Source organism: Notolepis coatsorum (genome assembly GCF_963971535.1).
Source record: "Notolepis coatsorum genome assembly, chromosome: 1".
NCBI lineage: Eukaryota > Metazoa > Chordata > Actinopteri > Aulopiformes > Paralepididae > Notolepis > Notolepis coatsorum.
In genome coordinates, this window is record NC_140165.1 from 82,188,148 (window position 1) to 82,201,451 (window position 13,304).

Sequence of the window (13,304 nt, forward strand, 5' to 3'; positions counted from 1 at the left end):
AACCATAAACACACACATTTGTAATAACAAAAAAAACAAATGAAATAAAATACAAATACATTTAAATATATTTTCCTATGGAAGGAATAATCAACATGGCTCCAATTGGTTGACTATAACAGCACCGTGACCAAATATCCCTATACTAGCACTTGTTAAACACTTTTTTTTATATATATATTTATTTATTTTTAATCATAATTATTCTTGTGAAATCTTTCCACCTGGGAGCCTTTTGACTAAATCAATTTATTCTCCCCTTCTCTGAATGGTGTTTCTTATGGCAATAACAACTATAGACGACAACCATTAGATTTTTGGGATGGTTACATTCACTTTGGGACGGTTAAAATTGTATTTCGGGACGGTTCTGGGACGGTGTTGACAAAAGTTAGTCTGGAGCCCTGATACGATAAAGACTTTTCCGATGCTGTCTTTTTTGCTACAATGATGACAAACGTGCTTGCTTTCAAAATAATGTTTATTTAAGAAACCGGGAAACACATTTGTGTGTATATGCCTATATAATGCATTATTAACAGGTGTTTCAGGTCTAAATGGCTTAGTACTGTTGACATTACACTGCTTGTAGTAGTAAATCAAATAGCATATTTCTTTAAATAACATTACAGGACATTTTCAGTAAAGTGCTATATGTTGCAGCTGCACACTTTTCCATAAAAATTGCATATTTGGATAAGTGTGACCATTTCTCAAAAACAGAAAATCATGTATTTTATTTTAAATACAGAAAAGGATCACCAAGTTACCATTTCTCAAAAAATATAAATAAATACAGAAAATAAGCACTCGTTCACTCAGTGGACATTTCTAGCTCAATGCGAGGTCTGCTGCTGCTGGCTAATAATACGGTCAATACGTGGGGAGATCTTTGACAAGGCAACACGTATGTCATCCTCAAGGCTCAACTTGGCCCTATATTTTGTTTTCAGAGCTGTCATGGATGAAAAGCCAGCTTCATACAGATATGTGGTGCTGAATGGTATCAACACCTTAAAAGTCTGTGCCGACCAACTGGCCCCGGTATTCACTGACATCTTTAACCTGTCCTCAGAACAGGCTGTCATCCCCACCTGTCTGAAGAAGTCCACCATCATCCCTGTACCCAAAAAATCTACGCCCGCTTGCCTCAACGACTACCGCCCTGTAGCCCTCACCTCCATAGCCATGAAGTGCTTTGAGAAGCTAGTGAAGGGCTACATCTGTTCCTCCCTCCCCATCAACCTGGACCCCCTGCAATTTGCATACCGCCCCAACAGATCCACGGAGGATGCCATAGCCCATGTGCTGCACACAGCAGCATCACACTTGGACAAGAGGCAGGGGAACTATGTGAGAATGCTGTTCATTGACTACAGCTCAGCATTCAATACCATAGTCTCCTCCAAACTCATAGCCAAGCTCAGGGACCTGGGCTTGAACTATGACCTCTGCCAGTCGGTCTTGGACTTCCTGACGGGCAGACCCCAGGTGGTAAGAGCAGGCAACTGCACCTCCTCATCCATCATGCTCAACATAGGGGCCCCCCAGGGCTGTGTTCTGAGCCCCCTCCTCTACTCCCTGTACACACATGACTGTGTGGCACAGCGGAACAACAACACAATCATCAAATTTGCTGATGACACAGTAGTGGTGGGCCTGATCTCTGCCAACGACGAGAGGGCCTACCTGGAAGAGGTAGATAATCTGTCACAGTGGTGTCAGGAGAACTGCCTCTCCCTGAACGTCAGCAAAACAAAAGAGATGATTGTGGACTTCAGGAGGTCGGGGGTCAAGGACTACAGCCCCCTCAGCATCGACGGGGCACCGGTTGAGAGAGTGAACAGTTTCAAGTACCTCGGAGCCCACATATCCGAGGACTTGACATGGACCACACACATTGACAGTGTTGTGAAGAAGGCACGACAACGCCTCTACTTCCTCAGGCGCCTAAGGAAGTTCCAAGTCAGTCAGAAGATCCTTAGGAACTTCTACTCATGTACAATCGAGAGCATCCTGACTGGCAACATCACCTCCTGGTTTGGGAATAGCACTGCACAAGACCGTAGCAGACTACAAAGAGTGACACGTTCAGCCGAACGCACAATTGGAGGGGGGCTTCCCACCCTCCAGAACATTTACAACAAGCGGTGCAGGGGGAAGGCTAAGAGAATCATCAAGGACTCCAGCCACCCGAACAACTCCTCTTTGAACTGCTGCGGTCAGGCAAGCGATACCGGAGTCTTAAGGCGAGCACAGAAAGACTCAGAAGAAGCTTCTATCCCCAGGCCATCAGGCTGCTCAACGAACAATAAACACTATGCAACAACCATCAAATGCACACAGCACACACATCCACACGCACACACTCACTTTAAACAAACAACTCACTGCAGCACCCACTTTACACACTTTAGAACACCTAAACACACTCTACACTTTATATTTATTGGTAAAGGATTTGCACTACAACTCGTACACCTTACTGTAAATTGTACCTAAATTGTACCTCATCCCATTTCTGCTCTGCACTATATAGTATTGGATATTAGTACATTGCATAGTATATTGTATATTATATGGTAAATCAGTTACTTCTATTCTGCATCGAACATTGTACATATGTCTATACTGAACACTGTGACCTCTATTTTTACTTCTATTTTACATGCTATACTATTTTATTTCATACTTATCTTGTCTAACACAGTCTCTGGAGCGAAACAGTAAGAAGCATTTTGTATAAAAGTATTCTGTACTTCTGTATGACAACTATTAAAGAAACTTGAAACTTAACTGCTGCATCATGAGATACTTGGTACTCTGCAGTGCACCACACTCTGAAACAAGCTCTCCAGGTGGTATCAGATGAGATTTCAATGAGTTCTTCCAAGAGTTTGGATGGAGATGTGTCAGGAAGCTTTGTTTCAATGTTGTCTGTAAAGTTTTTTTTTATCCAGAGTAACTTGGTGATCCTTTTCTGTGTTTTATTAAATAATTATTTTCAGATTTTGAGAAATGGTCAAACTTATCCAAATATGGTATTTTCATGGAAAACAGTGCAGCTGCAACAGATAGCATTTTAGTGATAATTTTCTGTAATCCAAAAAAAGAACTTTTTTTTGTATATATTTTTTTTTATTTCAAGGCACCCCTGGCAGCTCTCTGCGGCACCCCTAATGAGAACCGCTGGTGTAGTGTATCTTATAGACCAGGGCCCTATTCCCCGTACCTGGTTCAACTAAGTCGATCAAAAGTCCCATTAGCCAGATTCAATTCACCAATGTTTGAAACCAGGCTTTGCCTGTTCCTCAAATGCTGATTCACTCTCGTTAATTAGAACCAGACTTGATACTCAGGATAATTGCGCGCGGCCGCCTTACCTGAAAAGACAGCAGGTGTCGATCGCAGAAATCCTGATTTTCTAACGCCATTGATTGATTGAAAACTTTATTAACAGATTGCAGAATGTGTACAATACAGTACGGCTCAATAGCCTCGCAGACAAGTTAAATGCATATCTATAGGCTAATTTTAAGTCCCTCATTACCCCAATCAATCAGATTATATTTCTTTAAATGTGCCTGCTGGCAGTAGGCTTAATGGAATGAATAATTGAATGAGATCTTGCTAGCGAAAATAATTAGTTCAACTCTTTCAGAATAAGTAGATAAAAAAGTATCTAATTGATACAAATGAATAGATACTTATGAGGATATCTGTACTGTATGCGCTTAGGTATCATGTACTATATAAATACATGGTTCCCAAAGTTTTCAAGGCGCGACCCCCCGAAATAACGTGTCAGAGGCTTGGAGGCTATATACAGTTCCACTATTAATCAGGTTTTAATCTGTTTCGGACATCATCCATACATGCATTGAATTGATTAACCTTTGGTTTATACCAGTGACACCAGTCATGTTCATCATCAGATAACAGTGCTTGAACAGATAAATACATCATCAAAACGTCAAAGGCTTGCAATTGCTCAGTCACTTTTATCAAGTCACGTCCACGTCATCAAATCCGTCAAACAGCGCATCTCCTCAGACATTTTAATCCCAGTTACAATATCACAATAATGTGTGAGTGACAGTGATACAATTCAACAATCCACAGATTCAGATTCGTCTTAATTCACATCCACAATCCATGCATAAAGACGCTTCAATTTATGCTTGAATGAAACACAATCCAGGCACTCCGTTAAGCAAATGCATCCACAGCGGAGAATATGAAACGAATCCAAACGCCCGATAGGTTTCATTCATTAAAAATATCCCAGTGGGATTCACATTTGCAATGCTCCGTTATTAAAATAACCACAGTGTGTGTCACGACTTGTGAGCGTCGTATCCATATAACTATGACGTGCATTATTTAGGACAAAGTAAATCCATAGGCTGAATATGATTTATTATCAGAATTTTTGGTCTATTATTTTACATTTCAAACGCCTCCTCTAGAAAAACTAAGCACAAAAACATAATTCAGAATCTGTGAGGAAGGGAGCTGGCATTTGCGAGGGCGTGGCCAGTTTATCCAGCTAACTGAACTAAACTCTGCGCTGGAGCAGGTTCAAACTTTTTGATCTGTTGCCATAGTGATTTAGACAAACGCGTGTCAGGGAACCGAAAAGTCTAACTTATGTCAAGTTATCCTGAAAATTATACGTATGAGGAACAGGGCCCAGGCCCATTTCAAGTTGCTGTACTCTGTCGTCTACTCTAAGCCATCCAGATAAAAACAATAGTTTGTGTTTTTACATTTCCAAATTGTAACAACACTTTCTCTCTCACTCCTTCTGTCTCTCTCTTTCTCACTCTCCTCTCTCTCTATCCCTATCCCTTTCTCTCTCTCCTCTCTCTCACTCCTCTCTTTCTCCTCTCTCACTCCTTCTGTCTCTTCCTCTCCTCCTTCTTTCCAGTCTCTCTCCTCTCCTTATCTCTCTCCTTTTCTCTTTCTCACTCTCCTCTCTCTCCTTTCTCTCTCTCACTCTCATTCTCTGTCTCTCTCCTCTCTCCTTTGTCTATATCTCTCTCTCTCTTTCTCAATCTCCTCTCTCTCTCTCTCTCTCTCCAAGTTCAAGTAATTTTTTCTCTCTCGTCTCTCTCCAGGGCCATCAACCTGCTTCCTAACCGTGTGATCGACTGTATCTCTCTCTCTCTCTCTCTCTCTCCCTCTCTCTCTCTCTCTCTCCCAGGGCCTCATCAACGTGCTTCCTAACCGTGTGATCGACTGTCTTTCTCTCTCTCTCTCTCTCCAGGGCCATCAACGTGCTTCCTAACCGTGTGATCGGCTGCATCGGGCAGGCACCTCGGGGAGACGCACCTGGGGGAGCCCGTGGAGCAGCTCTGTAAGAGCAGAGACTCGGGCCTCCTGGCCAGCTGCGCCCACGACCAGCTCATCAAGTTCTGGGACACTCTCGTCTCTGGCTGCCATGACGGTCAACGACTACCGCAAGCGCAAGAAGAAAGACGGTAGGATGAAGTCTCTCAGTAAGAAAGCCTGCGGGGGAGACGACTTCTTCTCAGGACTGGAGGAGGTGGAGAGAGAAGAAAGAAGAAGAGGAGGAGGAGGAGGAGGAGGAGGAGGAGAGTAGACAGTGGGAGTGATTAAAGAAGTGGAAAATGACCTTTTGACCCTTTTACCTTGCAGAATATGTAAATAAAGTAATCGACCACAGGAAAAGATATAAGTAATATATTTACTTATTGTATTGAGAATCTAACATGTAGTATTTGTAATGTATTACAAATAAGTACATATATTACATAGTACATTTACATTTTTTACTTTTGACGTTTTCCAGAAAATCTGCTGGGGAACCGTTAAAGGAACACGCCAACATTATGGGAAATGCGTCTTCTCCAGAGTGGGACTAGGCTAGTGGTCCATATCCGCTTCCATTCATTCATCATGATTGTTGGTTCAACTCCCGGTTGCAGCGTTTGTTTTGGACTTTTGCTGGTACAATACATAAATATATTACTTATGGCTATAACATAACATAACATTATGTACCTTTTTTCCTGTGGTCAATTAGGAAACCCTCCTTACGGAGTCTCCTCCAGGAATCAATTTATTTTTGTGGACTGTTACTTTATCCAAGAGTAAACTGCCTGTATGTCACATCAGAATGAAATGTTTCTGGTAAAAAATAATAATGGGGAGGTGTAGTGTAGTATTTTATTGTTAGGAGGAACACATTTTAGATAGATTGTGCCCCCCCCCCCCCCCCCCAGATTGTGCCCCCCCCCCCCTATGGGTCAGTGTTCAATATTTCCATTTCAGTCTGACCTTAGACAAATAAAGGTATTTCTTTCTCTATCCTTCTCCCTCCAGCCTTTCTTATAAACCCTACAGTGCAGAAATCTACGTGTTTATAATAATCACAACTGTACAAATGAAATTACAAATCGAGTTTTTAATGAGATTTATCTGAACAGCATTGGATGTGATTGTGACATAATTATTCAGGTCATCATCAATATCACAACTTAGAATAGATCACATCAGAAACATATGAACAGTGTAATTTCCTAAATACTACAGGCTATATTATATATGAGAAATATTTGTAACCTGAAATGCATGACGACTGGGCACAACTAGCTATAGATAACATCTTTATGTAGAGTAATGTTTTATTATATATATTTTTTAAGAATACATCCACAGAGCTTAGGTATAAAAAGTATTGCTTTTCCTCTCAAAATATTATTAATGAATTTATCATTTACAAAATTTTGGCAGGTTCAAAATGAATGTTTACATGTTACAGGCATGTATCCCCTCCCTACTTCCCATTTCTCCATGTGGAATGCACCCTGATTGGAGATAAAAACATGCTGAGGAAAATCTGGTTCTGCTCTCAAATATACTGGCATAGAAAAAGTAACATGATCTCAACAAGGTGGGAATGTCGACATGAACCTACTTCAGAGGGAAGCGCTTTGGATATTCCATCTGAACACACGTCCCCCAGACTACTTTTCTACAGTATTTTCTATAAAGAACGTTCTTAATTATATTTTCATTTGATTGGGTTATGACTTCTTTCTATGTATATATTCTATTGCATGTATTGTCTAGTATGTATTTTCTGTTACCTAAGATATGTTCTATCCAACTGGGCCTTCTTTCAATGTATAAATTATACTATGAATATTGGTAACTTGAGTGTAGTTATATTACTCATCCCATTGGCTGACTGTGGGTTTTGATTTATTGGTTGATTACTCACAGGTGTATCTGAGTGGTATGTACCATAGAGATGTATAGAGAGAGAGAAATCCTGTTCCTCGTGGCCCAACGCCATGACCAAAGTCATAACCGTCTTCTCCAGAGTCAGACGAGAAGATGGATACCAATTTCCTCTGTGCATTCAGTATCTGGCTGCAAGCTAGCCTAGCTTAGCACAAATCAATGGAAGAAAGTACGGACCACTAGGCTAGCTTAAAACTCCAGGAGAGGTGTTTTTGGCAGCTAGGCTAGCTGGTCCATATTATCCGCTTCCATTCATTTGTGCTAAGCTAGACTAGCCGGATAGCTTTCTACTGAACGCACAGAGAGGAAATTGGTATCTAATCTTGTCTGACTCTGGAGAAGACAGTAAGCGTACTTTCCATAATGTTGGGTGTGTTCCTTTAAGATATACCTATATTTTTTCCATCACACCTGGCAAATTTCTCACTCGATATGAGAGATGTGTGGTCTTCAATTCTATGACTTTATGAACTATTAAAAAAAATAAACTAGTGTTTAGGGGGCCGTCTGGGTGGTGCAGAGGTCTAAGCACTCGCCTACTACTGCAGAGACCGGGGGTTCAGGTTCCGGTGTCAGTGGTCACACCGTCGTAAACGACCGCAGTGAAGCAGCAACTTTTCAGGCAGATTTCTAGCTTCAAACGGTCTTTCCGGGGATCCGGTTCCTCTGAGGACAGTTTGTTCAGTTATGAAAATATCTGGCTTTAAACCTTTCACTACCACACTAGTACACTACAGACGGTTAACCTTTCACTACCACACTATAGACGGTTAACCTTTCACTACCACACTACAGAAGGTTAACCTTTCACTACCACACTACAGACTGTTAACCTTTCACTACCACACTACAGACGGTTAACCTTTCACTACCACACTACAGAAGGTTAACCTTTCACTACCACACTACAGAAGGTTAACCTTTCACTACCACACTACAGACGGTTAACCTTTCACTACCACACTACAGACGGTTAACCTTTCACTACCACACTACAGACTGTTAATCCAATTGTGTTATGAATTGAAAATGGGGGACCCTGATGTAAACAAGACTAAAGTCTTTCTCTGGTCTGCATCCCCTTAACAATTGTGTGTATTGAGCTGTACTGTATTGTACCCATTCTGCAATCTTAATAACATTTTCAATCGATCAATTCTGTAGTGTGGTAGTGAAAGGGTTAACCTTCTGTAGTGGTTGTGAAAGGGTTAACCTTCTGTATTGTCGCAGTGAAAGGGTTAAAGGCAATATAGATAAAATTTCTATGTAGAGTAAAACATTTAAAAAACCAATACATCCAGAGCCTTTAGAAACATGTGGAATAAAATGTAGAATCGCTTTTAATCGCGTTCCCCCCCCAAAAAAACATTGAAAATGTTGGTGGGTCCAAAATGAATGTTGCGTGCATGCATCACCTCCCTACTTCCCATTTCTCCATGTGGAATGCACCCGATTGGATAAATGACATGCTGGTGCTCTAGTGCGACATCAAGTGGCTGAATGTTATCTATAGCACCTTTAACAGTGATAATATCGGGACGTATCTAGTACCTCTTGGTCCTACCTTGAATGTAGCAGAACAGAAACATACAACACATGTTTTATGAAAGCGACGTTGTCAGAAACTGTTCTAGAATGGCTTTAAGGAGTCGGGTCCAATCGGATATGCTCATAGCTTGCTCTCGTAGCAGATGACGATTTCTTTTCTCGAACCAACTGGCTCCCTATCTTGAGTCATTGTCCCGCACTCTCCGGCTCATCCTGCGGAGAGATTCAAAGTGTAAGTCACAGGCCATGTGTTTCCTTTTCTTTATCTATCAACCCATCCTTTATAAATCAAGTATCAAGGTAGTATGATGGTAATTTTCAGTTTCTCACCATGGTACTGGCTGTATAAGTGTGGCAATCCTACCAGAGTGGCAAACATGACAGTGCAGTAGCTCAATATATAGCAAAAATATCATGTACAGGTGATTAAACTGGATCTAAAAATATATAAACGAAGTACTGAGTAATAGTGCTAATATGTACAGAGTTGTAGCAATTATTATGTACAGTGATACAGGTATAAAGACACTGGTAGTAAGTCATACTGGCCAGCAGCATAACTAGTAAGAGATGTGTACAGATATATAGTATCTATAGATATGTAAAAAAGGATTAACACTTTAGGTTTTGCTATTTCGTTTTGTGTTTGGCTCCAAACTGAACATGGAACACAGAGACCAGCTGTAATAAACTGAACATAGAGACCAGCTGTAATAAACTGGGAATAATGGCAAGTATAATGCAGCAGGCCTCTTTCATGGATCAACCAGAACCATAGGATGACATCCGCACCCCAGAACCAGAACCACTTCTGTCATCTTCCATCACACCCCTGGTCCGTCCTAAAAGTCTCTCTCTCTCTCTCTCTCTGTTAACTGTTAATCAGGCGTACTGCCTGTGGGTAGAAATTAGTTTCAGACCGGATCGCAGGGGGAAGAACAGCTGGTGTCCCGGGCTTTGTTCCGACACCTGGACTCATGGATCTCCTCGATGGACGGCAGTGAACACCCGGTGATCTTTTTCTTGTTGTAGGTCAACCTTAGGTCCATCAGAGATCTGAGTCCTAGAGGAACCGGAGGCAGTTGATGACCTCCACTGACTGGTGTCCCATCCAGGCTGATGGCGGAGTGGTTGCCCTGATGTCCCCTGAAGTCCACGATGAGCTCCTTAGTCTTGCTGGCATTCAGTGCCAGGCTGTTGTCTTTGCACCAACGCACTCAGCTGGACTAGCTCATCGCTGTACTCCCATCTCATCGTTGTTGCTTATCAGTCCGATGACTGTGGTGTCGTCTGTCGTCGTGTCCCTGACGAAGAGACAGACACACACACACACGACACTTCTCTACCGAGGCACCACAGAGAGCGCACTGACGAGCTGTGTCACCGTGTGGTATGGCAAACACCACCACTCAGGATAAGAAAGCCATCCAGAAGGGTGCGTGAGGAGAGAAAAGATCATCGGGAGTGTTCACTGCCGTCCATCGAGGAGAGCCATGAGTCCCAGGTGTCGGAACAAAGCCATGTCTCTGTCTCTGTGTGTGTGTGTGGTGCGTGTGTGTGCGTGCGTGTGTGTGTTCCTAACCTCTAAGCTGTCTCTGCAGCATCCTGGGCCCCGCCAGTCCGATCCCCCAGGGCCCCCTATGGGAGCCGTGATGAGGATGGCTAAGACGGCGAGCGTCAGGACGTCCAGACCGTACTTAATGAGAGCCTCGTCTCCCAATTCACGGGCCATGTCCAGCGCCTTGGAGCCTATCGCTGCCTGGAGACACACCGCGCACACACACACCACGCAGCACACACACACACACGCACGCACACACACACGCCATGCACACACATTCACATGCACACACACACACACACATACACTTATTTAGATGGAGGAGAGAAGGACAGAGAGAGAGACAGACAGATAGCGTGGAGAGAGAGAGGGCAGACATATAAAGGGAAGAGAGAGAGAAACAGGACAGATAGGAGAGAAATAGACAGATAGATAGAGAGAGAAAGAGACAGATAGAGAGAAAGTGAGAAAGGAAAGGGAACAGATAGACAAGAGAGAATCAGACAGAGAGAGAGACACAGAAGATACAGACCTCTCTCTCTCTCACTCTCTCTCTCTCTCTCTCTCTACCTGGACGGTAGCTTTTGGGCAGCCAGGCCACAGAGATGAAGAGCTTCTCCTTCAGGTTGAATCCTCCGTAGTGAACCAACAGGAGAACGTCCACCGACAGACGAATCACCAGACCTACTGTGATACAAGCTATACCTAGACCTAGAGAGACATAGAGAGAGAGAGAGAAAGGGACAGAGAGAGAAAGGGACAGAGAGAGAGAGATACAGACAGAGAGAGATACATAGATTTTATATTTATTTGTAACACCTTTATTTACCAATAAATATTCAATTCATCAATACAAATATCTCACACCAATCCACAAGAACAAAACCATCACAGACTCCACAGCATTAAAAGCTATATGCAAAAAAGAGTTAAAAACCAATTCCTCCTCAATGACTGAACAAATGGCTTCATTATAGCACCGCCTTGAAATAAACTCTTCTACCATTCTTCATCAGAAGAGAAAACCTAAAATCGACTCTCATTCTCACCAGCGCCAATGAACAGAGGAATCAAATCTGCCCCTGAACCATTTTCCATACAGCTTTTCCTACTTTTATATATGGAACACCCTAGCTTGTCCCACTACAAAGTTTAGAAGTGGCCATTTTGCAGTATTTTTCCTCCTGTAACCAGCTCCAAAAACAAAACTCCTAACTGACCAATTCTCATGACCATGTACGAAAAATCGCTTGTAAAATACCAAAAAAGCACCCTGCAGTCTCCCCGCATTGAGCATAACAGTGGAAAATGGTCTCTGGCGACTGACAGAAAGGACACTCTTAATAATAATAATAATAATAATAATAATAAATAATAATAATAATAATAATAATAATAATAATAATAATAATAATAATAGAATAAATTGTATTTTGTATTGCAACTTTTCGTTCACTAGGATCCCAAAGTGCTACAGGGGTTAATAATTATTAATAATAATAAAAATAAAATACAGAATAAAAATAGAACATAGTTAAAAACATAGTATAAACAGACAACAGCACAAGAAAAAAGAAAAGAAAAGAAAAAAAGCTAGCAATCAAAGGCCTTTTGAAACAAGTAGGTTTTCAGGCCTGCTTTAAAAGAGGCCAGGCTCTGTGTGGTGCCCTCAGCTGGATGGGGGAGGCTGTTCCACAGGCGTGGTGCAGCCGGGCAGAAGGCTCGGCGCCCCCATGGTCACACTTTTTTGGATACATCTGTGTTAATTTTTGCGACAACACTGGTTGACTGCCAGCGCTCCCTGCAAGATCCTCCACTGCAGGTCAGGGGCGGATTTAGGATTATAGGAGATCCGGGGCTTAGCCCAGATAGGTGCCCCCCTTTTTTTTCCAATTTTTTTTTTTTTAAATTGTTTCCAAAGTTTATTTTTTTGCAGGCAAGGGGTGGTTTTGGAGGGGGTCAGGCACGAGCCCCTCCACGGCAGATTTTTTTTTAAATTTAATTAACCTGTACGTGCAATTTCCTGCAATATAGAGCCTTCAATCCTTGACCAATAAAGCTGCTCTTTTCACTATAAAACTCAGTTAACCATAACGTAGTTATGGTTAGATTTATATATTGGGGGGGGATATATCATATTTTTCATATGATCAAAAAGTGGTGGAGCAAGAGCATACCTTTGCTCCCCCAAGTTCAATAGTGGGAGAGCAGAGATGCTCCGAATGCTCTTATGGCCAGGCGTCTATGATTCACTCGATACAAAGTAAAATAGTGCAGTGCAATAAAATAGTTAGTAACAATAGAATAAAATAATGCAATAGTGCATTGCAATAAAATAGTTATCGTATTTTTTCGGGAGGCCGGTAAGGAGTGCATTACAGTAGTCGAGTTGGCTTGAGATAAAGGCATGGATCTGGTTTTCAGCGTCCTTTTGATTTATAAATGGCCGTACTTTAGCTATGTTTCTAAGGTGGAAGAATTAAGTTTTTGTCAACTTGTTGATTGTGATTTAAAGCTTAGGTCTGAGTCTACCATGACACCAAGACTTAACTCACTCAAATACAGTTAGCAGCTGGATAGACCCACAGATGGAAATTAGCTTCATTTTTTTTTATTTCTTTTTTTAAATAGATTCGGGGCTTTTCAGAAAACATTCGGGGCTTGAGCCCCAGTAGCCACCCCCCTAGCTCCGCCCCTGCTGCAGGTCACCTGACCTTTTTATTCAGTGGGGCTATTATAAAGCACCCCCCCCACACTGGGCTTACAATAATCTGCCACTTCAATGCAACAACACAATATTTACATGACATTTTTCCATTTACAAAATAAAAAGTATTTTTCCTCGCTTGAATTAAAATCCAGCAAAGGCCCCTGTCAAACCGGTCGACTCCACTTCAAGACCCAGCTGAGGAGAAAGGATCCC

The 13,304-nt window shown here is 42.0% G+C and overlaps 1 protein-coding gene and 1 pseudogene across 2 annotated transcripts in view; one reads left to right on the top strand and one right to left on the bottom strand.

Moving 5' to 3' along the window:
* The window catches only part of wdr55 (WD repeat domain 55), a gene marked incomplete at its 5' end in the record, with an annotated part of 33,716 nt that extends 27,507 nt beyond the window's left edge, over positions 1 to 6,209 (top strand). The window contains 5 exon segments of the mRNA XM_084328550.1: positions 5,270 to 5,315; positions 5,317 to 5,424; positions 5,426 to 5,554; positions 5,556 to 5,603; positions 5,605 to 6,209. Of these exon segments, the coding sequence (XP_084184676.1) occupies positions 5,270 to 5,315; positions 5,317 to 5,424; positions 5,426 to 5,554; positions 5,556 to 5,603; positions 5,605 to 5,622 (349 nt within the window). The 3' untranslated portion in view covers positions 5,623 to 6,209.
* Positions 6,210 to 9,734: 3,525 nt separating this feature from the next.
* Positions 9,735 to 13,304, bottom strand: part of LOC311240135 (sodium/hydrogen exchanger 9B2-like) — a 73,636-nt pseudogene continuing 70,066 nt past the window's right edge. The window contains exons 12-14 of the transcript XR_014621029.1: positions 10,952 to 11,092; positions 10,403 to 10,579; positions 9,735 to 10,021 (exon numbers count right to left, since the gene is read on the bottom strand). The product of XR_014621029.1 is annotated as a sodium/hydrogen exchanger 9B2-like (transcript). The remainder of the gene's footprint in view (positions 10,022 to 10,402; positions 10,580 to 10,951; positions 11,093 to 13,304) is intronic.